Below are 26166 nucleotides of genomic sequence, written 5' to 3'. Positions count from 1 at the left end.
CCAAAAACAATCTTTGCATGTAATTGGAAAATAAAATACTAGAAAAATACTAGATTTTTAAAACTCATCCTTTACCCTTTTGATTTGTGTTTTACTGTTGAGGTTTACAGAGGACCAAGGCTCCTGAACTGGCTTCACAGCCAGCCAGAAATAAAGCCTGAAGCATACCACTGTGCTGTAAACCATGTAAGGTAATGGACAGGAGCCAGACAATATCCGTTTTCATGAGCCAGGGCGACTCACTATACCCCTCCATCAGTACTGCGTGGCTGAAAGCCCTCCCTCCTTAGGCTATTCATGTCCATACGTGTCAAAACCTCACAACGCACAAGTAAAGTATCATCTTTAATGAAGGTCCTTTGCCTAAGGGCTTGCAAGTGCATGAAAGTCACATAACCAAAACCTTTGGGGTTCCGGGGGATGGTAGGTCTCTGAAAAGCAAGCAGCTCTGGTTTGGCATCCATGATCTCTTCGTGATTCTGCCTCACAGGGGCTTCTGACTGATCGAGAATAGTAAGGCGGATTGTGCCCTGGAAGGGCCAGGGAAGATGGCTGTCATACTCACCTTGCATCGTGTGGACAAAAAGGGAAATATAGTTAGCGCAGCGCTGAGCACTCGGCAACTGCAGGTGAAGGCGCATGCAGAGCTTGTAGCCAGGTTTACCAGTATAGAATCCGGGGCTATGGATGACAACAGGCTTCTCCTCTTCTTGAGATTTCAAGTGCATCCCAAAGTTGTTAATCTTCCAGATATAAATGCCATTGCACTGCTGTGCCTCCATCTCAGCGAGTCTGTCCTCAAGGGTTCGAATGGTCCGTTTGAGGTCCCCCACACAAGCACTCTGTGTCTCCATCTTAGCAGTCAGCTCTCGGATTTGGTGGTCTTGTATTACAAGGCGGCTCTCCAGCTGCTGGATGGTCTCCTGGAAGTTCTGAACCTCCTGGAGGCATCCTGAGGGGGTCCGGGATAAGGACCCAGCATCGTAGGGAGGGGCCTGGAGCCCGGGGCTGGAAGCCACAATGCTGATGTTCTGGATGGCCTGTGCCATCATCCGCATGTGGGCCAGAATATCCTCTTGCAGGTGTCGAGCCAAATGATTCCTCTGCATCTAGAACAAAAACTGATGATAGTCAGTGCCTCGAGCAGGCAAACCGAGAAAAGACTGAGGAAGGGTCAGGCACCATCCAAAGGGATACACAGGGAAAATGAAACAAATAAGCAACACATTTATTACTCTGGAGTTTGCAAAGCATGTTACGAACATGACTTCATTTAACTCTCGCAGCTACCGTGGGGGCAAGGTGCTCTGGTCTATCAACTCCATTTTATGGAGAGGCAAACAGCCCCAGGGAGACTTAGTGACTTGGCCGTAGCTACTCCGTTTCAGAGGCAGGACTGGAACTCAGACATTTCTGAATTCGACACCATCCCGCTGCCTCCTGAAAGCTGGTTCTAGTTCCCTAAGAATTTCTGATGAACACGGACTAGATTTCTTTGAAACATCTTGCTGAGTAATAGAAATGCCACAGTTTAACAGAAGAGCTTTTCTCACCTTCTGACGACACCCAAATGTACTGAATGTGCATGGAATTGGAGCTGTGGGACAGTCTATGTCATAGTGATTGGGCATCTGGAAAAAAAACACACACACATTTCCCTGAAAGATACGATTTTCTCCAGACAGGGAGATTACACTGAAAGTCACTATCTCAATTTCCAATTAACTCTTAATAAATGCAATTTCAAAGTCACACACTGCAGGTTAAGCAGTAAGCATTAAGTCCCATATTATTCCAATAGATTTCACACAAATTCGATTTTTGAGAAGACAAGAAACTCAGTCTTATTGTTGGTATAGGCCTCCCTCTAGTGGATTTCAGAGGAAAGAGATCTGTCTGAATGGATTTGAACAACATGAAATTCACGCTGGACTATGAGTGTGGTCCAATCATGTAACAGAGCCGAGGGCCACCGTAAGCAGCACGGCTGCTGGACAGTGCTCCAGGCCGGCCAGTGTTGGGGACGCTCTCCCACCCCCCAACATGCACATCTTGCCTCCATCTTCTCTTTGCTCCCCCTTTTTTCTTTTCCTTTGTTCTTGGGCCTGCCAGTGGTGGTCAGACATTGCTCTGCTTTACTGGTTAACACTGTGGACAAAGAATTCCTTGCTACATGATAAAAGTTCTAAAGACACTCCTGATTCTTGTTTCTGACAGCCTCATTTTGATGCAGTAGGAAGCTTTATAGAGAATAGAACTCTCTGAATTGTGCCTGAATGGCTTTTCTTCTACTTTAAAGGCAAAATAAGACACTGAGACTATATTTAGAAGCTGGGGTTAGTGCAAATTATTTTGCGAGATCTCAAAAGCGATACTTTTTTTAAAAGGAAGAATAAATTTTGAGAAGGGAATTGGGGCTGTGACATGGGAAACAAGAGAAAGGCAGTGTTTTAAAATGAACACTTTTGTCTTTAAGAGAGAAACTCAGTTGGTCATTTCAGCAGTACAATCAATCGAATGAAAACTTTTAGAGAGTTTTCCTAGCACTTGAACCAAGTTACTACATGCTGACCTCTGTGTTGGCAGATCTGACGGCTGAATTAAAATTCTTACCAATAATTCCCATTTTTGCTGTTGAATTGCCCAACAGTTTTAAGAATGAGGCAAAACTTTCCAACCAAACTGCCAAAGACACTGTCTGGTCCACTATATATCCATTCCACCTGGGATGCCCAGAATGCTATACTCATGACGGATTATAAATTTTAAGATACCTTAGAACTTATCATTAGGCTTCAGAATCTAGAGCCAACTGACGTCAGAAAGGAAAGAGAAAACTGTAGAACTTATTATATCTGCTTTATCTTATGTATTCTTCTTTTTTTAGATGGATCCTATATTCTTAAGGGATACTTACTATCAAAGAGCGATATCTGACACAGAATTCTTGGTTGATTAACTTAAAGATTGGGTGTTTGAAGATGGGAATGCTGTTTCAACATCCCTTTATCTAGAAATCATTTTTTGGAGGTGAAGATATATATGTATGTATGTATCGCTATATATTTACACACATATGTATGTATATTTATATGTACACACACACACACACACACACACACACACACACACACACCCCTTATGTAAACTGAGAGCTGGAAGAGCCCTTAAAAAGCCCCCTAAGCCATCCCAAGCCCAATCCTCTCATTTTACAGATGACGACACCAAGGCCCAGCCCAGAGGTAAAGCCCCTTGCTCAAGGTCACGTCCCCAATTCCAATTTAGGTCACAGTCTTCTCTTTGTTGCAGAAATTTGGGGCTCTGGACTTGTGACTCTTCAGTGTTCTGAGCAATTCAGAGAAAGTGACTAAAACTGCTGACCTAGGTCAGGCAGGCTCCTTCCCCACCTAGAAGGATTCCCAACCCTCTGCCATGCTTTGGAGCGGCTCTATCTAAAATATTTTTTGATATTTCATTTCCAACTCGACGACAAATATATGTATTTGAGAAGGAGAATGAAGTCACTCTACCTGTTCCCGGATGAGCATGGTGTTGCAGTATTCACAAAAGACCGTTGCCAATGGGCAGTTCTGGTCATGGAACTGCATTTTGGAGAAAAAGAAAAAATGCGTAAGTTATGCTGTATCTTAATCTGTTATGACTTTTCACCTAGCCACAACTATTCAGGAACAGTGAGATTTGTGTAGCATTAACTTCTTCAATAATTTTGACAACTTCCTTTCCCATTTTTCCCAGGATATTATGATACTAATTTAGGGTTCTAGTTCTCTAAGCAGAATACTGAGCAAAATGCAATAGCTCTTCAATGTTTTCCAATTAACTAGCTAAAAATGCAGCTGGGGCTGGTTGGAGTTATGTTAAGCACTTCCAAGTCCCCACAGACAATCTTTTCCCCCAAATTTTCACCTACAGCAAGAAACCTAATGAAGCCCTTGTATAAAGAGGTTACTAAATGGAATCATTCCTGGCACATGAGTTTTGCTACACTGCATGGCCACTGTTACAAGTCAAATCCCGTCATTAAATTCCCTCATCACCAGAAAGAATCTTCAAGTGCCTAGTTTAGAAAAACCAAATCCCAAAGCTTCAAGTTAAATGACTTTAGTCAATTCATTGGGAGAGAATCTGCATTCCATGTTGGTTCTATCCATACTGGGTGGGTGGGTAGGGCAAGGAAGCAGAAGTGATTTTGCTCTAATGGTGACTCAAGAGCCCCCCCCCCCCCAGCAGTCAGCTGATTTCATCTGTCTCTATTTCTGAATACTAGCTAACATTTCCATATCACTTACTCTGGGTCAGGCACTGTGCTAAAAAGCTTTACAAGTATTATCTCATTTGATCCTCACAACAACCCTGGGAGATTAAGTACTATTAACATCCCCATTTTACTGATGTAAAAAACTAAGGCATACAGAGGTTACATGACTTGCCTAAGGTCATACAGCTAGTAATTGTCTGGGGTTGGATTAGAACTCAGATTTTCTTGACTCCAGGCCTGGTCCTCTATCCACTAAACCAATGACCACCCCACTCATTTTAAAGTGTAGCATACTATACTTAAGGAATAGAGTTTAGGGAACTACATAAATAGCAACCATTATAAGATAATACGAATTCTAGGAAGGTTAGTCTTGTGATGGGGAGTGAGGGGGCCTAGATTCTTCGCTCTAATTTTGTCAATGACAGCATAACCTTAAATCACAGAAGCCTCAATTTCTTGCTATAAAGTCAAGAGGGAGCAGCTGGGTGGCACAGTGGATAGAGCATCTGCCCTGGAGTCAGGAAGACATGAGTTCAAATCTAGCCTCAGAGATTTGTATTTCCTGATCTTGTTTCACCATACTGATTGTGAGTTTCTTATAATCATAGTCAACTACCATTTATTAAGCACCTACACTATGCCAGGCACTCTGTTAAATGCTGGAACGTGAAGAAAGGTAAAAACGAAACTAAGCAGCAACAACAAAAATAGTCCCTGCTGTCAGGTAGGTAGCACAATGGATAGAGCACTGGCCCTGAAATTGGGAGGAACAGAGTTCAAATCTCATCTCAGACACTTACTAGGTATGTGACCCTGGGCAAATCATTTAACCCCAACTGCCTCAAACATCTGGGGCCATCTCCCATCATCCTGATCTTATCTTGAGACTGGACCTAGATGGCTCTGGAGGAGAGAGTGAGGCTAGTGACTTTGTACAGTGCTCCCTCATTCAAATCCAATTCACTGGCAAATCATGACATCCCCTGCCAATGTCGTAGTCCTCGAAGGACAAACAACAACAATAAAGTAAAAAACAACCTCCCACAATCAACAAGGTGCTCAAAGGGTGGATGGGAATGTTTCAGGGGTGCGTAAATCTACCCAGAGAAATACCTGAGTATCCCGCCACCTTTGCTTTTTAAAAGACGCTTCCTTTGCGCTCTTCACATACTTGACCCTGACTACCCTAGATCATTTCCAAGAAAGATCTTTAAGAAACAAGAGGCAGGAATACAGATCAGAACTTTTCCTATAACTTTGCATTTGTGAGGCTTTTCAGCGTGACAAAATATTTCAAGTGAACAGCTTTCTTGAGGTTAATATCTATACATTACTAACATTCCAGTCATTCCAGTGAGAATATATTTCAGTCCTCTTAAGCTTCAAAAGTAATTTGCCCAGAGTGGTAGAAGTGCACAAGTTCTATTAATCCACCCATGAAGGGTGTGTGCTTTCACCAGTGGGAGGAAGTGCCACTGTAGGAACCTCCCCCACGAGTGCAGACTGCAACCCTTCTAGCACTCAGCAGTTAAGACCACATAGAGGTGAAGGGCCTTGTTGTCCAGCACTGCATAGATAGTCGGGTATTAGAGGCTGGATTTGAACCCAGCTCTTCCTGACTCCCAGCCCAAGAGCCCACTCATTATGTCAAGATGCCACATGGCATAAGATCTCCCTCCCTCCCCAGTCCCTCTGAAAGGTGGCAGAGCACAGGTCAGTACATGCCTCTTTCTCTTCGAATGGCATGGGCGTGGCACAATTCACACAAGACACTTGTCGCCTTGGACACTCCACCAGCATATGATTGTGCAGGAGATATTTCCGAAACGAAAGGTGGCACTGTGGGCATTCTGCAAGGGCAAACTCACAATGTGTCTGGTGATCCTGTAAAGAAGAGCAAAATGAAAACTACTTACTATCTGTCCAGATGAAAGGCTCCACCCAATCTCAGCAAGCTGATCTACCTACTGTTCAGACACTCATGCCATGTACAATACAGCTGCTTTAATGAGGACTTTCAAACAATAATGAGAATTGTAATTTTAAAAGTCATAAAGCAAATGAAAAAGGCTAAGTTCTGGAGTAAGAGGCCACAAGGAGCCACATTCAACTCTGGTTCCTGCCACATACCAGCTGCATGGCCCCAGGCAGGTCCCTGTACTGCTCAGTGCTGGAAGCAACTCTCTAAGACTTTACGTCGCAGAGGAAAGTTCTGGGACCAGAAATCCCCCACACCAAGAAATCACAAGTCTATTCTCTATCACTACCGCCACACACTCAGGCAGGAGAGGATTCAGAGTTGCAGCACAAGAGCACACTCAATGTTCGGGTCTCTCCCGTAGTGAACTGCCCAAAGGAGGAGCTACTCGAAAGGCCAGTGGAAAGTCCACTGCCAAGTCATCAAACTTCAAGTGCAACATAAGCCGGGTAGTTAATCTACTACCTGGCATGAGGGGCCTCGCTACGACTACTTCATGTAAAAGCAAATGCCACCTTGAGTTTCATCACTTCATTTAAATCTCTAGCTATAGTGATATCCCATCTAGTTAACAAAGCAGCGCACAAGTTATGAAAGCCCAGGAGAAGACAGCAAAAGGTGCTGGTGATGAGAGCGATTCCTCCTTTCAAAGTGACAGAAATGGGGGCATGGGAGTTAAGTGCGGCATTTGTACGGCCCAGGCCAGCTCTGCTGCACACTGGGATCACACAAGGATATCCATGGCAGGAGGAGGAAAAGAGCCCTGACTTCTCTTTTCCTGCTGGGGCCCAATTGTTCCATGTGTATGCAGTGGCCCACCAACAATCAAAGGATCACCCAAACCAAAGTGCTTTGGAAATGCTACAGAATAGAGAATAGATTTACAGCCCACCTCTAGATGCCTCAGTTCCATCTTCAGCAGACAACCTTCATTTGGACATTTCACCGTAAGTGACAAGATTTCCCGTTTAGCAAAGTTGTCTGGAAATAGTTGATTTTCCAGCAGTATTTCATTGTCTACAGGGCATTTGTGACCTGCATCTCTACAATAAATGAAAGAAAAAATGTATACAATTATTAGAGGGCAATTCAAACTTAACTCTCACTCAACAAACACATATACTCTCCATTTAATATCTATTTTGGGACATGGTAATGGATTATGAAAACAATCTATGGTAACCACTGAAAACAGGGCAATCACAGGCCATCTTCGTGGTACAAATCAATAAGGGATTTTTAAAATTATGGGACTGTCTGACACCACAAGTGATATGGAGCCCTTAAATGGATAAAATTACTGGCAGACCGTTCAAGAAGATAAAGGTAGTGTAACGATTGAAATGCCTGATGCCATGGACATCTCAATCCCATGCATCTGATTAAGTCTGACTCAGTTTCCTCCAATATGTTTGGTGGCATGGACATATATTCCATCCACCTATTTTAAGCCTGGCATATTGCATGGGCAGTACATATCGCTCAAGTGTGGGAATGCTCATATCCCATCATTTCTCTGTTCTTTTATGGTAACCCCCATAATTATCTCAGGTGTCATAATAAATAACAGTGCTGAATTTGGCCTGGACACCTGTTACCAATTATATTAGATTTTCTAATTTCTCATAATGGCACGAGGACAATTAGGCAGGTGATGCAAAAGGTGATGAAACAAAGATAAAAATTATTTTAAAAATTAATATCGCAGCAATTGTCTTCTCAATTAACAACTAAGATTCTGAATTCCCTTAGACAGGTTTTTGAGAACTTTCATTGTTTGATTTGATTATTGACAAAGCTATTTTAAAGTTGTGCTAAGCTCGATTTTGTAGGAAATTTTCCTGGCTGATTACCAGCATCCACACATCAACCCCTGAAAAGACTTCCATTCCATGACTACACCTAGAGGACACCTGAGAAAAGACTTTCAGAGACTTTAAATGAACAGTTCTGGGTTTTTTGTTGTTGTTGGTTTTTTTCTTTTTCTCTTTCTGTTGTAATATACACCACCTGTAACATGTAATCTCTGCAGAGGCCCTCCCTTTGCAAGACCAATGTCAAAGCGTCGGTTCATGAGGACAAAAAAAACCGCCCCTCTGGACAAAGAGACTGGCGCTCTGTCTCGAGCTCTTTCCTGGGGATTCTGGCGGAGAGCAGAGCTAGAAACGTGCTCTCCCTTTAATAGATGAATGTAGGCCTTTCTCTCTCTTTACCAAATTCTTATTCTCCTTAATAAATGTTTAAAAGTCTAACTCTTGCTAAAGCTTATAATTTATTGGCGACCACTCATTAGATATTTTAAACAGACTAGCTAGAATTTTAGCCTTAACAGTAGGAATCCAAGCAGTGTGGACAGCTTTGTTACCCAGTCACAACAGCAGTAGTCAATAGTAGTTAAATGACATTCTAGAGTCCCTGATTCCACTTAATAAGATCAGAGCACTTCCAAGAGTCCTATGTAAGGCTTGTCTGATCAAACCAATCAGCAGCACAAGGTCAAGTCCTGCTGGTGCTCAATGACACAAAAATGTGAGCGAGTCACTTAAGTTCTTCAGGCCTGTTTCTTCATCTACAAAATGGAGGAGGGGGAGTAAAGACTCATTGAATCCTGTTCCCCCTTCCAGGGTTGTGGTGAGCAGTGATGTAGAGAGATGGACGCCATTGTCATTGGGTTGTACCTCCCCTGGGTGCCATGTCTGGGATTCCCCTTAGCCCTCATGTTCTAGGTCTTCCTTGGTCCTTCTGAAGGCAGTTACCATCTCTGGCCTTCCTTCTCTGCTTATCATTACCTTCCAGGCTTTGCCCTCTTATTCCTAGGTCCTTATTGGGGCAACCCTGAGATCTCCTCACAGTGAAGGTGATACCTGAAGCATGAAGCTGCAGACGTTGGCATACTTTAAACATTAAGGACTCCAGACCCAGGGGATCACATACAGGCTATCTATACTGTTAATATGAATACATGGATCACCTGGACTTGAGGGAGGTACCTTATTATCCAAATGGATTTTATGAGACCTTGGATTAATAGGAACAAAATGCCCTTTGCTCAGAAACTTCAAAGTGAAACCAGACAGTCCTTATTTACTTTCCCCAAAAGAATAAACAAACTCAAATGCCCCTTTGAAATTCCCATTCACTATCTTCTTTCCCCAGCAAGTCAAAGGATCTTATTATTCTCTCAATAAACTATCTAGACCCTCTTTGATAAAACTCTTGCTGTTTCCACATAATCTAATTATAGCACCTACCTTAAGTTAACTGCTAAACTGATTTGTATTGTTTAACTGATTTACATTTGTAATATTTGCTTTGGGTTGATCTGTATCATGCAAATGAAGTTATCCTGTAACCTAGGAGCAAAGGAACCCTAAAAACCCTTAGAAAGAAGGGGAGCTGGGGGCAGCTAGGTGGCTCAGTGGATAAAGCACTGGCCCTGGATTCAGGAGGACCTGTGTATGACCCTGGGCAAGTCACTTAACCCTCATTGCCCGAAAGAAAGAAAGAAAGAAAGAAAGAAAGAAAGAAAGAAAGAAAGAAAGAAAGAAAGAAAGAAGGAAGGAAGGAAGGAAGGAAGGAAGGAAGGAAGGAAGGAAGGAAGGAAGGAAGGAAGGAAGGAAGGAAGGAAGGAAGGAAGGAAAAAAAGAAAGAAAGAAAGAAAGAAAGAAAGAAAGAAAGAAAGAAAGAAAGAAAGAAAGATCAAGAAAGAAGGGGACCTGAACTTCCCTCTTAGGAGGGGAGTCTCCACATGTTCATGGGTTACATATTTCTTCTTGGGACAAAAATATTAAATTGATATTGAGTTCTCTGATCTGGTTCTTACCCATGTTCTCTGGTCTGGTTATTATATTTGTAGGAGGACAGGTATGGAAACAAATTGTAGGAGATGTTATAAGATATTATAATGTCTCTGATATGTTTATTGATTCTGTTTGTAGGAGACAGGCAGTTTAAACTATATATTTTGGGGCAGCTAGGTGGCACAGTAGATAAAGCACTGGCCTTGGATTCAGGAGGACCTGAGTTCATATCCAGCTCAGACACTTGCTAGCTGTGTGACTCTGGGCAAGTCACTTAACCCCCACTGCCCCACAAAATAAAATAAAATAAACTATATATTTTAATATTCAACAATACAAAATATAAAACTGTCACCTGTAGGAGCAGAATGAGATGTGGAGGGCTGGATACACTTTGTTGGTTATAACAATCACAGAGTTGGGACCTGAGAGATCACCTTGTACCACCCTCTCATTTTACAGATGAGGAAATGGAGGCACAGTGAGATAAAATGACTTCCTAGAAGTCACATGAGTACCAAGAGGCAAACCTGGGATTGGAACCCTGGTCCTCTGACCCTAAACAGCAGTGAGTGATGAAGTTACATGACATCACTTCTATGAGCACTCATGTTAGTGGAAGTAGTCAGTTGAAGTTTTAGAGGGAAATGTAGAAAAAGAAAAACCCTCAAATTTCCTCTTGTGGGTTTTGCTTCCTTTTTTAGTCCCATCCCGTGTAGGAAAACCTCACTACAAACTTAATTTGGAAAAAAAGTTTCAGCTTGCTAGCTTTCTAAGCCTGGATGACACTTGGTGACACATGACACATCTCTAGCTTAATGAGGGAACCCAATACCCACACCTTAGTTCAATTTACTGTGTGTGAAGAAGCACTAGGGCAACACAGAAGGCCCAAGAGCTGAGCCAACAAGCCTGGTTTCCTAACAGAGTTTCTCAATCCACACTGTAGATGTGGCTCATCCTGATTAACAGGAGTCCTGGGAAGTACACATACCCACAGAAATAAAACTCCTTCAAGTCCTAGAGAATAAATATTCAGTGTGGCATGAAATCAGGAACTCAGAAGAGCTGGGCTTTATTCCTGAATCAACTCCCTAGGGAGACAGAGCACTTAATTTGTTCATGTCACAGATTCTTACTTGGAAATAAAGATACTAGTTACTCAACTGCTTCAAATGGATTTTAGAAGAATTTTTAAAAAGTATTCAGGATGAAACCATCCAACACTCTTAGCTCTGTAGTAAACCATGGTAAGTTCCTCACCTCCAGCTGCCTTTATAAAAGAACCCCCTTCAAATGTTTACAGATGCATCCAAAAATAAATATTTCTTAGAAGACGTTCTTTAATCATCTAAAACTGGAGTATCAGTTACTAAGGAAGGGAGGTGATGTGTATAAACATGGGCAAGCTGAGTCAGACATTTAAAAATTACGCCGACAACTCCGGAAGCTAGTCGGCAGTTTGATTTTTCACTAGTGCTATTTTGTGTTCTGGTCTTGCCATCTTAGAAAAAATTAAAACTTCTATGTCCTTTCTCTGAGTGTGGTGCTTTTCTCTCAATCTTCACAACAAGATCTAGAAGAAACGGCTTTATAAACTAGGGGAAATAGCAGCTACCTTAAGAAATGGAAACAGAATCCAGCTTTCTCAGCTTACCTTCCAGTGTCCTACATTACCCATGCAACTTCTTACCCAGTAAAACTACCTCTTGAGAAAGTAAAAGCTCTTTTTTGTTATTTTGTTACCTTATTGACTTGACAATGCAGGCTTTACAGAATCGGTGGCCACAGGGCGTTTGCACGGCTTCCCGTAAGGCCATCAGACAGATGGGACACTCATACTTGCTTTCGAGGGGTGGATCAAACTCCACATCATAGCCTTGAATCTCTTCCATCAAGGAACTGGGAAGGTTCCCCGGAATGGTGCTCCCATTGACGCTGTCTTCCTTTGCACCAGTGCTACAGGCACTGGCCATGGCTGCACAGCAGTCTCTTTCTGGTTGGTTGGCACCACAGCTGTCTTCACAGTGTAGCAGACTCATAGCTGCTAGATGGTCAAGGGACTTCTCTATAGAAATAGCAAGAAAAAAAGGCTTCAGAGGGGATTTATTAGCATCCACTGCCTATGTCCAGTTTTTGGCTTTAAACAAAGCAGTTATTCCTTCAAATCTCAGCACAGATGTCATTTCCTTCATTCAGCCTTCCCTGATTACTACCCACCCACCCACCCTCTTCCAACATTCCAAGGGCCCTTTTGCCCTCCCTTGTATGTCTGTTTGTTTTTTCTTCTGTTAAGTTTTAAGCTTCTTGAGAAAGAGTTGTGCATGTTCATCTCTGAATTCCCCGCCCCCCCCAACACCATAAGTGCTTGATAAATGTCCAATGAATAGCAACATGGTGCAATGGAAGGAGTGCTAGATTTGGGGAGGTGGACCTCACTCTGAATCCAGGCTCCACCCTTTACCACCTGGGTGGTCTCAGGCACCTCATTCAATCTCTCTGGGCCTCAGCTGAGGGGGAATCATGCAATATTATTGGAGGTCTGTGGTAGCTTTAAATCCATGATTTTAAATCCACGGTTTCTCTTTGGTCCCAATCACTTCCCATTTGGTATGATCGATAATAACAGCGGACACCCACAGAACTTTAAACTTTAAAGCAAACAACAACAGCCATACATTATCTCAACGATCCTCCCAATAGCCCTGTCTGAGTAGGGGTACTATTATTATCTCCATTCTGGGGCCACACCTCCCCTAAGCATCAGATGCTCCAAGATCATGTGGACAAGTATCTGAAATGGCTCCCTACCCTCGAGTCTGGTCCTTTTCTCTGAGGCCCCAAGCACCTTCACACATGGCCTAGCTCCTTGTGGTCAATGACTCTCTTGCTGTTTTTGTATTCTCAGACCTCAGCTCCCCCCACCCCCGGAAGTTTGTATGTGTGCATGCATGCCAGAGCTTTATATATGTATGTATGTATGTATGTATGTATGTATGCATGTATTTTTAAAATGAAGCCCAGGTGTCCCCATCTCTCCCAGGTGAGAAGTGCAGGGAATATTCACAAGCCCATTTCTACCACTAACTGGAGAGAGCTTTTACCTACTAGTTCCATTTCAGACCTAGGCAAGCAATCTCATGGCCTTTGACTCTCAAGGGCTCTGTTGTCAAACTTAGTGCAAACACCCAATCTGCACTGCCCACTGAGCTCAGAACTTGTGAGCTCAAGAGATCCAACACCTTAGTCTCCCCTGTAGCTGGGGTTACAGGGATGCCCTACTATATTGGTCACACAGTATTTATTAAGAGCATTTAACTAAAAGTCTACTATGTACCAACACTGGGGATAAGAAGCCAGTAAGAGACAGTCTCTTCTCTTAATGAAGGGAAGAAACAACATGAACACTGATAAGCTTTATCTAACATACATAAAAAAAGTAGTGGGATGAGGGTGGGGCACTAATCACTAGGGGAAGCAGGAAACGCCTCTCGTAGAAGGTGATGTGCACTTGAAGGGAGCATGGAAGTTCCAAGACGCCGGCTTGGGGGCGGTGGTGGAAGGAACAGACATTCCAAGAGCAGGAAAATGGCTGTTTTGGGTCAGGAAATGAGTCAGGAGCTGGAAAGCTGTATAAAAGCAACAGTCAATAGGCCAGCGTACCTGGCCACAGAGAGTGTTAAATGACATGTTTATGGGTTTATATAGCGTCTATGTCTATAGAAATGTTAAGATCAATCTCTGATCTGCTCATCCTGAGAGGTGAGCCTCTGGTGTACTACATCAATCATAATGAATAACTGATAATCCCTTTTCCACAAAGTCTAAACTTTAAACTAAAACTAAACTCTAAAACCTAGGAAACACAAGACCAAGATTCTCCTTGAAGCCACATATTTTTAAACATGCCATTTCTTATTTAAAAAACTAAGATGCTGTGTCTTCCATCTTGCTTCTCTCACCTCTCCAGTGTTCTGAGCTCAGAAAATCATCACTTGTAGTCCTAAGAGCCTGTGAGCTCAGTAGTAAAATTATAAACCATTTTCACTTCATTCATTATCTTACAACAAGACTTAGTCCCTAAGGTTGAGCATACAGGACTCTGTGAAGAACTCAAACAGGCTCAGCCTAGGATTCCCTGGCTGCTTCACCTCAGCCGGAGAGGCTTCTCATGCTGGGAGAGCCATTGTGCCATCCCTTCCCTCTTCTGACTGGTGAGTTCCTCCCTGGAAACTTCCATTTCAGGAAGTGCCCATGCAAGCCATCCACTTCAAACCTGGTTCAGCCCAAGACGACTTCTCATTTGCCTCCATCTTTTTTCAGGTCCCTTTTATTTTGTCCCATTAAAATGTGACCTCCTGGAAGGCCAGGACTGTCTTTTGGCTATCTTTGTATTTCTAGTACTTAGCAAGACACCGGGAAAAGCCAACGTGCTTAATGTTAAGAAGCGGTCTCTAGCTCTGTCGGTCTAGCTGGTGTTAAAGATATGCAAGTAACAGACTTCAATAAACAATGTTTATAATTTACCTTTAAAAAATGAGTACCTGTGGAAATAGTGTGTTTTGCTTTGACTGGTGACATTTTTTTTCTCTACACAATCATCTTATGAAGTAAGTTTCACTTTGTAAGCAATTTATTTGTTAGCAAACAGTTGCTTTAGGAACTGGAATGAAATTTTAAAATGGGTCGTTAGCCCTTAGAAATGATCATTTCTACAACAATGTTTCCTGGTGATATAATAGTTCAGATCTCACTTTTAAATGGTTAAAAAAAATGGAACAAATGGTCAAATATGCTAGCTATTATTTTAACAGTATAAAAGCGGATACTATTTCTTAGGAATCAAGTAATCTTAGAATCACAGTTCAAATTAACCCAAAGAACTTTGACCATTGAAATGAAAGCAAATGGACACCACAGGATCAAAGAATCCTAGATTTAGAACTGGGAGAGGACTTAGAGGTCATCGAATACAACCTTCATTTTACATCTTAAGAAACCGAGGCTCTCAGATGAATGACTTGCCCAGGGTCACACAGGGTCTGAGGCAGAGTTTGGACCCAGGTCATACTGAGTCCTGGTGGGGGGTGGGGGAGAAGTTATTATTGCTTTAAACTTCTGCATAACTGATCTTTTGTTTCATTGTTCTTTAGTTTCAAAATTAAAAAAATGTATATTTCAGAAAAAAATGGATGCTTCCAAGGATGGGGGAAAAAAGGTACTTGGTTTAGATAAGAGATATCTTGTTCAGACTTTGGATATAAATTACTTCCAACAGCCAGTTCTGCTACTCGGCACAGCTCTGCCATGACAACACTGGATTTTCTTGTGAGCTAAGTACTCTGGTTACCACCCTAGCCACTTTTTAGGTAGCAATACGGTACCAAAAATATTCAGAAAAACCCCAAACCCAAACCACCTTGGTTGTGGAGTCTGAACACCCTGCTTCCCAGTCCTGGCTCACCTTCACTTCTTCAGGCATCCCTTTGGGTACCTGGAACCCAGACATGACTTCTGAGATCCGTTCTACCTCTAAATCTGGATTGACATTCACACAGATGACAAATTTGCCTGTCATCACAGGTAGCATGAACTCCACTATGTACACTCCCTCCCCTTTCTATGACACCCGCCCAGATTTTCATCTGTCACCTCTTTTCAGTTACTGAAATGAGTATTTTAAAATTCAAGCAAAAATGTCATTTGCTTTAAATGGCTTTTTAATGAATAAAGCAAAATTAACAGGCAAAATCAATTCACAATGACATGCTCACTACATGAAAGTAATTGCTTTTACTAGCCCTGTTAGAAACATTGTAAGTTATAGCCATAGATGACATGGGCAACTCCCCCCCCCCCCCCCGGGCCAGGCAATAAGGGTTAAGTGACTTGCCCAGGGTCACACAGCTAGTAAGTGTCAAGTGTCCGAGGCCTTATTTGAACTCAGGTCCTCCTGAATCCAGGGCTGGTGCTTTATGCACTATGCCACCTAGCTGCCCTGCAGGCAACTCTTTATAAAGAAACCTGCTATTTCTTAAAGTGGGAATAGTACTTTTTCCCCCTTGAATGTATTTTTTAAACAGTTTATAATATTAAAGGGCAAAATGTTTTTAACCAGAGAGACATATGGCTCTTTCTAGTCTTTGGAGAAAAAAAATGAATATGCTTTTATATAATGACCAATATAGCACTTTACCCTTTATACCCATTATCTCATTAGATCTTTTTTAAAGAGAAAAACGGAAAAAAGGAAAAAAAGCAATAACTGAGCAATACGTCAAAAGAGTCTGAAAATATCTGTAATGTACACCACTAGTGGACCTCCCACCTACAAAGGGATGGTTGATAGTATCTGAAGATTTGAAAAGGACTTATTATCGACTCCTTTGAGCTTCACAACCACCCACCCTGTTAGATATATCAGGCAATGGCTCTGTTTTACACATCAGGAAACTGAGGCTCCGTGAGATCACACAGCTAGTAAATACCAGAGGTAGAACCTGAGCCCATCTCTTCCTGAATCCAAGGCCAACATTTTATCTACCAGGTCAGCACTCATGTGCCCATTTCTTTCTGAAATGTATCTTTGAGGTGGGGTGTCTGATAAAGCCCCAACTATGAACAAATATTTAAAAATTAGTCCATTTTAATATTTCATACAAACTTCCCAGAGGCTAATGTTCCCATTTAATAATTCCTTATTCAAAAACCAGCCATTCTTTCAGTATTAGTCTGGTACGGACTCAGACTGGTGCACAGCTATCTGGATGCAAGATTCATGAGCCTTCAGCCTGCCTGGTAACAACACTCCCTGACTCAGCTATGGCCCCCCTCAGACAGCATACAGTTTGTCACTGGGCCCTAGTGATATAGGAGGCAAAAAAGGGGTTAATAGAAAAACCTAAGACCCAAGCTTTAATTCAGATATTAGCTCCAAAAAGGAGTCAGACCCCAGTTAATGGATAATTTACAAGTCAGGATGCTAGGTTATCATACCCACAGTGATCAGTACCCATAATGGGGCCATAAAGGGTCAGGTCATATAACAATAAGACACAAGACAGGGTATAGAAATTCTAATGAAAAATGTGAAATTAGCTATGGGAACCAGAAAGAGACATGCATGTGCAGAAAAGGCCAAATGTGTCCCCAGATTCACCTTATGTATGACTTGTAAACCCCCAAAACACACCTCCACTGAAAAAGGTCCCCGCCTCAGGGGTTGGCTTAGGACCCCAGGAACTCCAAATTAGGATCAGCCCTCCCCTGTACCTCCCCAAGGCGGAGAATATTACAATGAGAGTAGAACAGGCCCTCCCTTCTACCTCCCATATTCTATTCATTCATCAAACAATTCATTTGGAAGTCTTGACTTTAGTTCTTTATCAGCCCTGTAGAGAAAACAAAACAAAAAAAAAACCAAACCCCAAACCTCAAAGGCCTTTCCCACAATTTACATACACCTTTTCTGGCAAATGCATTTCTAAGAAAATCTGTTCAATAATCAGTCACAATTTTGGGGGGGAAATCTACAGTAAAGTTTAAAGACATCCATCAGCTACTAAAAAAAAACAGCAGCGTGACTAAGAATGTTTAACAAGAAATACTTCTTGCTTTAGGAATTGAAATCATGGACTCCATCTGGCACTGCCAGAAAAGGTGTATTAGTGTTCAGAACACTAACTCCTTTCATACAAAGTGTCAAAAGGGCATTGACTCTAACTCCCAAGGGAACAATGAAGAGGGAAACAAGGTCCAACACAGAACCCTGATTTTATTATCAGCAGGCCATTTTCCCCATGGTTTTCTTGGTGAGCAAAGTGATGAGACCATGTAGTTCCAAGTTCCTTCAAGGAAGAGAAGAATATGCCACCAGGAAGGAAGGAAATAAGCGCCCACCATTTATTTATTTCTATGAATGGTTATCTGTTATTTATTAAGCGACTATTATGTGCTAGGCCCCTGAGGTCAGTACTGGGAGGCAGGTGTTATTATTAATTATTCCCCTTTTACTGCTGAGGAAACCAAGGCAGAAAGCAGAGAAAGGACTTGCCCAGAGTCACACAATTAGTAAGTGCCCTAGGCTGCATTTGAACTCAAGCCTTCCTGACTTCAGGCTCTTGGTCTCTCCTGCCTTTAGGAGGCCACAGAAGGGGATGAAGGCAACATGGGAGGTTTCACCCTGGCCCCACCTCCAAGAGCCACTACCTTGGGCAGGCAGCTTCACCTCTCTAGACTTCAGTTTCCATATCTATGGAAATAAGAGGCCAAATGAAACCACCTCCAAATTCTGTTTTTTGTTTTTGTTTTTTTGTTTTTAAGTGAGGCAATTGGGGTTAAGTGACTTGCCCAGGGTCACACAGCTAGTAAGTGTTAAGTGTTTGAGGCCGGATTTGAACTCAGATACTCCTGACTCCAGGGCCATTGCTCTATCCACTGCGCCACCTAGCCGCCCCTCACCTCCAAATTCTGAAAATATTTTGGAAACAGCGTCCAGGCAGCTCCTGGTGATGGACTTGATGTGGAGAATGAGACAGACATTTTAGACATGAACGCGAGGGAAACCGTCTTGCTTGACTACATATATTTGTTACAAGGGTTTTTTCTCTTCTTTTGTAGTTGAGGAGAGGTGGCAGTGGGAAGAGAAAATATGTGCTTGTTAATTGAAAAAAAACACAACACAACCCACCTTTTAGATAAAGAAATAAAACCGTTGCTGATGCCTTCTTTGCATGGTTACTTTCCACATGCTCTCTGTCTATCTCCTATTTACCTCTTTAAAACCATGAGGGCTGAGTTGAGGGAACTGAGGCAGACAAGGGTGAAGTAACCTGCCCTGGGCTGCACAGCCAGGAAGGATCTGAGGCCATACTTGAATTCAGTTCTTCCTGGCTCCAGGCCCAGCACTCACTCTCTTCACTGGGCCATCAAACCTGGGGTGGGGGGCATTAGGCTCTATGATTGCCAAACTTCCACACTGGATTCTCAGAAACACCTGGTTTCAAAACCAACCTCAGACACATATTTGTTGTATGACCTTGGAAAAATCACTGAACTTTTGGCAGTCTATTCCTTCAAACAGAAAATAGGGACAATAATATACTAGCACCTACCTCACAGGCTTATTTCAAAGATGAAATAAAAGATGCTCAGTACTTTGATACCTTCATGGTCCTATATAAACCAGAGAAATTTTGTCAGTAAGGCTCTGACCCTATTGTTGCTGTTCAGTCATTTCAGTCCTGGCCAACTCTTTGTGACCCTATTTGGGGTTTTCTTGGCAAAGATACTGGAGGGGTTTGCCATTTCCTCCTCCACTCTGAGTGGATAACTAACTGAGAGTAGATAACAGCTCCCCTTTCACTAACATGCTCGAACCATGAGCTTTCTTTCTTGCTGGGACTCTGGGTTTGTAGCTCTGAATTCTGTGCAAGGAAGACTTACTTCTTTTTTATGTTTTTTTGGTGAGGCAATTGGGGTTAAGTGACTTCCCCAGGGCCACACAGCCAGTAAGTATTAAGTGTCTGAGGCTGGATTTGAACTCAGGTCCTCCTGACTCCCGGGTTAGTGCTTTATCCACTGTGCCACCTAGCTGCCCCTTACTTCTTTAATTAGCTAGAAAGTTGTTAGGCAACCAACACAAGCTTCTTTTGGTTCTACAACTCATAGAAATACCATCAAGAATATGCCCATACACTAGAGGTTCCCGTTAATCACTAAGTACTTCAGTATCTAATAACACTGTTAGGTTTCCCAGGGTGGGAGACAGAGAAGGGAGAAAGGAAAGGACCCAAACACTGGTTCCTTGCAGCTAGAGCTGCAGGTGGGGAGCAGGATAAGTAAAGGTCAAGAAAGCTTCAAGTAAGGCTTTCAAAGCATGATTTTTAAGTCAGATCAAAGTTATCACAGGATGTTTTTTAAAAAAATCACACCTGACACACAAAGCAAGAGACTGCAGGAAATCAAAGTGTAAACAAAGTATTGTCAAGGACCATTATTTTTTTTTTTGCATTAAGACCCAGCGAGCTGTATGCTTTCATATAGATTATTCTATGATGCAAGGACAAGCAGAGTTCATTAAACATGATTTTTTAGAGCATTAAAGGGAGGGAATTAAAATTCAAAACTGAATATAGACTTTAAAATGAATTAAAATACTGGCAACAGAGAGAAGAATCACAAGTTCTCTAAGAAAATTCAATGTAAGCCCAACTGTGCCAATATTAAGGTTGTGATTCTAAAGTATTCTGTAATACAGGGGGCTGGGAGGAGGTGACTCGAGTCCTAGATCCACCACTGTGACCTTGGGCAATTAATCTGACCCCACTGGGAGTCAGTTTGCTCATCTGTAAGATTCCCTATCTCTAAAGTCCATTCTAGTGTTAACATTTTACCCTTTATGTAGGCTGTTGCTGAAACCTTTTGAAAGGGCCCTAATTATGGAAACATCAACAAAATAAAGCAAATGGGAGGCCAAGGACACATTTAACTACTCTAGGATAGCAATCATGGCAGACACCAAAAGACTTACAAAGTGCTTTCCTCTCAACAACAATGTGAGGCAGGTAGTACAATTGTCTCTGTTTCACAGGTGGGGAAACCAACGTTTGGAAGAACGAAATGACTTGCCAGTTATATTCCTAAGTGTCAGTGTTCATCTGAAATCAGATTTTCTGACTGTAAGGCCATTTCGTCAAACTACTGTCATCTCTCAGGCACTCAGTCCACAAAATACTGCTTGATAAATTGTCATACCTACGAGAATCTTAGAGATCATCTAAGAAGTCCCAAGAGGTGAAGTGAATTGGGAGAAAGTGCTTCACAGGAAATTTTAAGGTTTTAATGTTGGATGCCGGTTTAACTGGCCAAGGCTACTTCACTTGTCAAGGGTAGGGCCTATACTGAAACCCAAGGTTCCTGACATCAGGCCCACTACTCTTTCCACAATACCGGGCTACTTCCTTCATTACCTAGAATGAAAGTAGTTCACAAAGAAATTGGAAGTAACAACAGCTGTGATTTTTTTCTTTTATAGCTTCCCTACCTGTGTTTATGGACATATTTGGTAGTGTGCCTTTCCCTAAATCAAAAGTAACATAAGAAACATCCTTGGAGCTGAAGTAAAGAATCGGTGCTTTCTGTTCAAGTCCCTCCCAAATGCACAGCGGAGTTCCCCTTCACCAAATACCAGGAACAGTTTTATTGAACTAATGTCTGGGACAATTTAAAAGCTAAAACCACTGCATGCAGGGGAGTGGGAGAAAAGTTCTTGTTGTCTCTCTCTAGGCCCTCTTCTGAATTAACCAGGGGACTGTAAATACCCTCCTGGTGTGTTTGTTTTGCCAGAGACAAAGGGAGGTAGGAGCAAGGGTCTATAGAAGGTTTATAAACATGTAACCTGACCTGTCAGAGAAAAGGAACAACTCAATGGGTTGCCCAGAAGGGCCCCTCTACAAGCCTGCCTCCTCTGGTGAGGGCACTGCATTTTTGGTCAGTCACAGGCCCGGGGTTCCATTCCTGGCTCTGCCCCTTACTACTTGTGTGACTTGGGCCAAGTCACTCTGTTTCTCCTCTGTGAAACCAGGGGTTGAACTAGATGACCCCAAAGGGCCCTTTCAGCTCTACTACTACAACCAACCAGCCTTGACTTGGGGCCTTCCAGTGACGTTTGGAGCCCTCCAGCAGACTGGGGGGCAGGAGGGGGTGGGGGTGGCAGCGCCAGTCGGTTTTGGGGGAGCTCCAACAGAGTGAAGGAAGCCCCGCATGGTAGATTAAGCCAGGAAGGCCTCGGTTTCAGTCCTGGCTTGGATGAATCCCGTCTGTGACTCAGAGCCAGCTGCTCACCCTTTCAAAGGCTAACAAGGGCAGACGAGAGGGGGCTTCCTCACTGGGGAGTTCCCTCTGCTAATGGAAATGCAGGTCCAGTCTTCAGACCCCCATCCCCCCCATCCAGCCGGCCTACTTGCTGCTCTTTGAACAGGGACTAGCCTGGAAAGCTCTGCTCTTCCCCCGTCTCTTGGCTTTTCCTCCAAGACAATTCAAATCCCACCTCCCATCGAAGGTTGTTCCCTTTCCTCCAACTGCTAGTAGCTTCCCTCTGAGGCTAACCCTGCACACTTTGCATGCCTCTCCCCAGAAGGGTGCCAGCCCCTCCCGGGGCTGGGGCTTAGCAAAGTGCCCCAAATGAATGCTCCACTATTCCTAGCTGACCCTTTACCTTGAACTAAAGTCACCCCGCTCTAACTAAGACCCTTTTAGACAGCACCTGCTCCGAGGAAGCTGTTACTTATCTAGGAGCAGCATGGGGGTGGGCCAGCCCTATTCAGAGGGGGAAAACCTGGGTTCGAATCCTGTTTCAGGCGCTTAATCCCGCTATGACCCTGACAAGTCGCCTCAATCCTCTGAGCCCCGGTATCCCCATCTGTGTAACGGAGATAGGAGGCGGTCCGGCGAGGGAAGAGCAAGCTTCCCAGTCAGGCAATAAACGTCCATTAACGCACCTGCTTCCTGGCACTGCTTCATCACAAGGGATAAGAAGGACCCCCAAACCTCAATAGCTGGGCTCCAGGGGCTCACCCCCTTTGGGGTGACACAATGACATCCCCATCCCCACCATCCCCGCTCACCCTGCCTACCGGGCCAAGCGCTTTGCCATTGTCCCATTGGATCCTCCCACAACCCTTCGGGAGGGGAAACTGAGGCACGCAGGTTCTGAGCCTCCCCCAGCCGCTGGCGGGCATGCCAACGATGCCCTAAACGGGTCGTATGGGCGCAACGCTGGAGATAGTCACCAGGGACGACATCAGAATGAAAGGGGAAGCCCCGAATTCAAATCCTGCCTCGCCCGCTGCGTGTCCCCCGGGAAGTGGCCCAAGCAGGGCAGGCCTCAGTTTCCCCATCCGGGAGACGGACCAGCCTCGGGAGCCCCGACGAGCGCTGGCGGCGGGAGCCCGGGGCTCGGCGCTCCGTCCCTCTGGGCCCGCGCCCGCGGCGCCCGGTCTGCGGCCGGCGGAGACGTCACGGGCGGCACCCTCGGGCGCCCCGAGCGCTGTCCGAGCCCCGGGCTCAGCCCCCGGCTCCGTACCTGGCCCCGGGCCGCCTGCATACAGCAGGTGCTTAACAGGTGCGGAGGGCCGGGCCGTGACGCCCCCGGCTCCTCCCTCTCCCTCCGGGGCGCGGGGCTGCCCGCGCTCGCTGCCCGCAGGAGGTAAACTGAGGCACGGAGCGGGCGGGGGAAAGTTCTCCCGCTGCGCCACAGCCCGCTGGGGCCGGGGCACTCACCCGCGCTGGCCGGCTCGTCCGTCGGCCGGCCGCTCGTTCCGGGACCTCCGGAGCCGGGGACCCACGTAGGACGAGGGCGAGGCGCGCCGCCGAGGAAGGCCCGTACGGTCGCAGGGAGCGGGCGAGGCCCCTCAGGCCGCCGCCGCCGCCGCCGCCGAACCCGAGCTTCCGCCTTGCCAGCTCCTGGCCCAGGCACGGGAACGCGACTGCGCCTGCGCCGGCGAGGACGGCGCCCGAGAGGGCTCGTGCTCGCTCTGGCCGCTCAGCGCCCCCTGCCGCCGCGGCGGAGATCCGCGGGGCTCCCGACGCCCTCCAGCGGGGCTCCCGACGCCCTCCAGCGGGGCTCCCGACGCCCTCCAGCGGGGCTCCTGACGCCTCCGAAGGCGCCCCTAGGGATTACCCGGGTGAATTCCATCCTTGCGCTAACCTGGTCCAGCTCGCGGAAAACGAGGTGCAGTCTTGGCCTCGGGAAGAATCAGGAAGTGATCCCGACTGCAGAAGCAGCAAGAGAAACAGTCACACGCATGAAACTGATGGAGATGGGGGCAAAGAACCACGACTTCATTGCAGAGGGAATTCCAAGGAGAGGAAGAGAAGGCCGCAGACCGGCATTTAGGAAGCGCCTCCTCCCACTCCTTTTCATGGCTCCCCTTTCTATTGCCTTTCACCCTACGTCTACAAAATACTGAATAAGTAAACTGAGTTAAGAAGTCTTGTCATTTGAGTTATTTTACCTCGTCCTACCCATGATCGACGGCATGCTTCTCCAGTAATTAAGGTCTACATCTGTGCAAAGAGTTTTGATTTAAGAGAAATTTTGTTGTTGTTACATTCTCAACGTAACTAATCGTGAACTGACACCTCCTCTCTATTCCCTCCACCCTTTTCCACTTCCCACAGGTCCTTTATTTATTTGTTTGTTTGTCTGTCTAATTATTCAGTCCTTATTGTTCATTTATTCATTTATCTATTCATTTATTTATTCATCTATCCATTCACTCATTCATCTATTTATTTATTTATTCATCCATTCATTCATTTATTTATATATCCATCCATTTATTTATTCATTCATTCATCTATTTATTAATCATAAAAGTATTTTATTATTTTCCAATTACATGTAAAGATAGTTTTCAACATTTGTTTCTATAAGATAGGGCCTCTGTTTCTTTTCTTTTCTTTTCTTTGCGGGGCAATGAGGGTTAAGTGACTTGCACAGCTAGTAAGTGTCAAGTGTCTGAATTCGAATTTGAACTCAGGTCTTCCTGAATCCAGGGCCGGTGCTTATCCACTGTGCCACCTAGCTGCCCCAGGGTCTCTGTTTCAATGGAGTTTCTTTTTTCATCAAGGGCTCTATTTGATTCTGACTCTCCAGAAACATCCTACCTTCCTCAGGATAAGCTCATCGCTAGAAATCTAATGAGCTTGGAGATTTAAGTCAGTTTCCTCCTCAGTAGCCTTAACCGCTTCATTCCCCTCGATTGGAGCATTGGAGGGTGTAGCAATAAACGCCTGCCGAACCTCTCATTGATGGAGGGCTCAGAACTTTGTGGCTAACTTTCCATTTTCCAGAGATTCTTTTCCTTATTTGTACCCTCATTAGTAGGAGCTTAATTTTTATAGTTTGTGAACTACTGAGCTAGATTCATACAGTCCCTCAGTGAATCTCAGTAAATACAGTCCCAAATGCTTTATGGCTTCTGTAGTTATTTTGAATGGAATTTCCCTTTGTACTTCCTCCTGCTGGGTTTTATTTGTTATATATAAGCATGCTGTTGATTTAGATGGATTTATCTTATGAACTGCAACTTTGCTTAAGTTATTATAATTATTTCAGATAGGTTTTTTTTTTTTTAATTTGACTCTCCAGACTTTTCTAAGTACACTATCATGATCTGATTGGAAGGGAACATCTTAATTTTTGCAAAAGATTTATGTAGCATTGGAATTAACTGTTCTTTCAATGTTTGTAAATCCCTTCTGGTCCTGGGAATTTTTTTCCTTTGTGTAATGGGGAAAATGGGGTACGCTTGGGTTAGGGTTGGGGTTCTTAGGAATTCCTCTTTAAAGAATTACACCCTCTTGCACACAAAAGCAGTTAGAATAAGGTGGTAGTTTATTTAGGAGCAAGGGAAGGGAAGGGTGGGGGGAGGGAAACCATGAAAGAAATCCTTGGACTTCTCATGGGGAGATAGGCACAAAGCACATGGCTCAGAAGTACCAATCTCCTCGAACAGGAGGCTGGTAGGTACTTTTATAGAGGCCTGATGGGGGTGGACCATCTGCCTGTGGAAAGTTCCTTTAGTGAGGGTAGACCATCCTCCCCACTGGTAGTGACTGGAGGAATTGGGTGACCAGTGGCTGCGGATTTCTCTTCTGGACACAAAGGCCGAAGCCACACCCAAATTTATCTCCCCATGGGTAAGGGAGACCAGAATGAAGGGTGGGAGGTCCCAAAGCTAACCCAGTCCAAACTGGTTCCGCTTATCTCTCTAGGGTATTGGTCCTCTGATTTAGTTTCTCAAGGAGAAGGTTCCTTGATGTGCCCCAGAGAACTTCTGGGGTGCTGTACCCCATGACATTTGGAAATGAATTTCCTGCTTGTTCAACTTATTTTTTCTTATCTGAGGTGATTTAAGTAGCCTATTTATGCTTTTGTTAATTCGGCTATTTTATCTTGTTTGCCAAGTATTCAGCTATTTCCCCTAAGTTATCAATTTTGACAGCATACAACTTGGCAAAAAAAAGTTTCTGATAATTTCCTTGATTTCCTCCTCCATTAATATAAGTTCTCCTTTTTCATTTTTGGTATGAATAATTTG

General features: G+C 44.1%; 1 protein-coding gene across 1 annotated transcript; it reads right to left on the bottom strand.

Annotated features, from left to right (window-relative positions):
- TRAF6 (TNF receptor associated factor 6) lies at positions 1-23525 on the bottom strand. The gene is made up of 7 exons (XM_043971292.1): positions 23342-23525; positions 11807-12128; positions 7153-7303; positions 6008-6166; positions 3531-3602; positions 1554-1631; positions 1-1109 (listed from the first exon to the last, which is right to left on the bottom strand). The coding sequence occupies exons 2-7, from the start codon at positions 12100-12102 to the stop codon at positions 243-245; spliced, it is 1623 nt and encodes a 540-aa protein (XP_043827227.1). The 5' UTR covers positions 12103-12128; positions 23342-23525; the 3' UTR covers positions 1-242.
- Positions 23526-26166: the final 2641 nt, after the last annotated feature.

This window comes from Dromiciops gliroides, chromosome 6, assembly GCF_019393635.1.
Source record: "Dromiciops gliroides isolate mDroGli1 chromosome 6, mDroGli1.pri, whole genome shotgun sequence".
Lineage (NCBI taxonomy): Eukaryota > Metazoa > Chordata > Mammalia > Microbiotheria > Microbiotheriidae > Dromiciops > Dromiciops gliroides.
The sequence above is the reverse complement of the archived record's forward strand: the minus strand, read 5'-3'. Positions and strand labels throughout refer to the sequence as shown.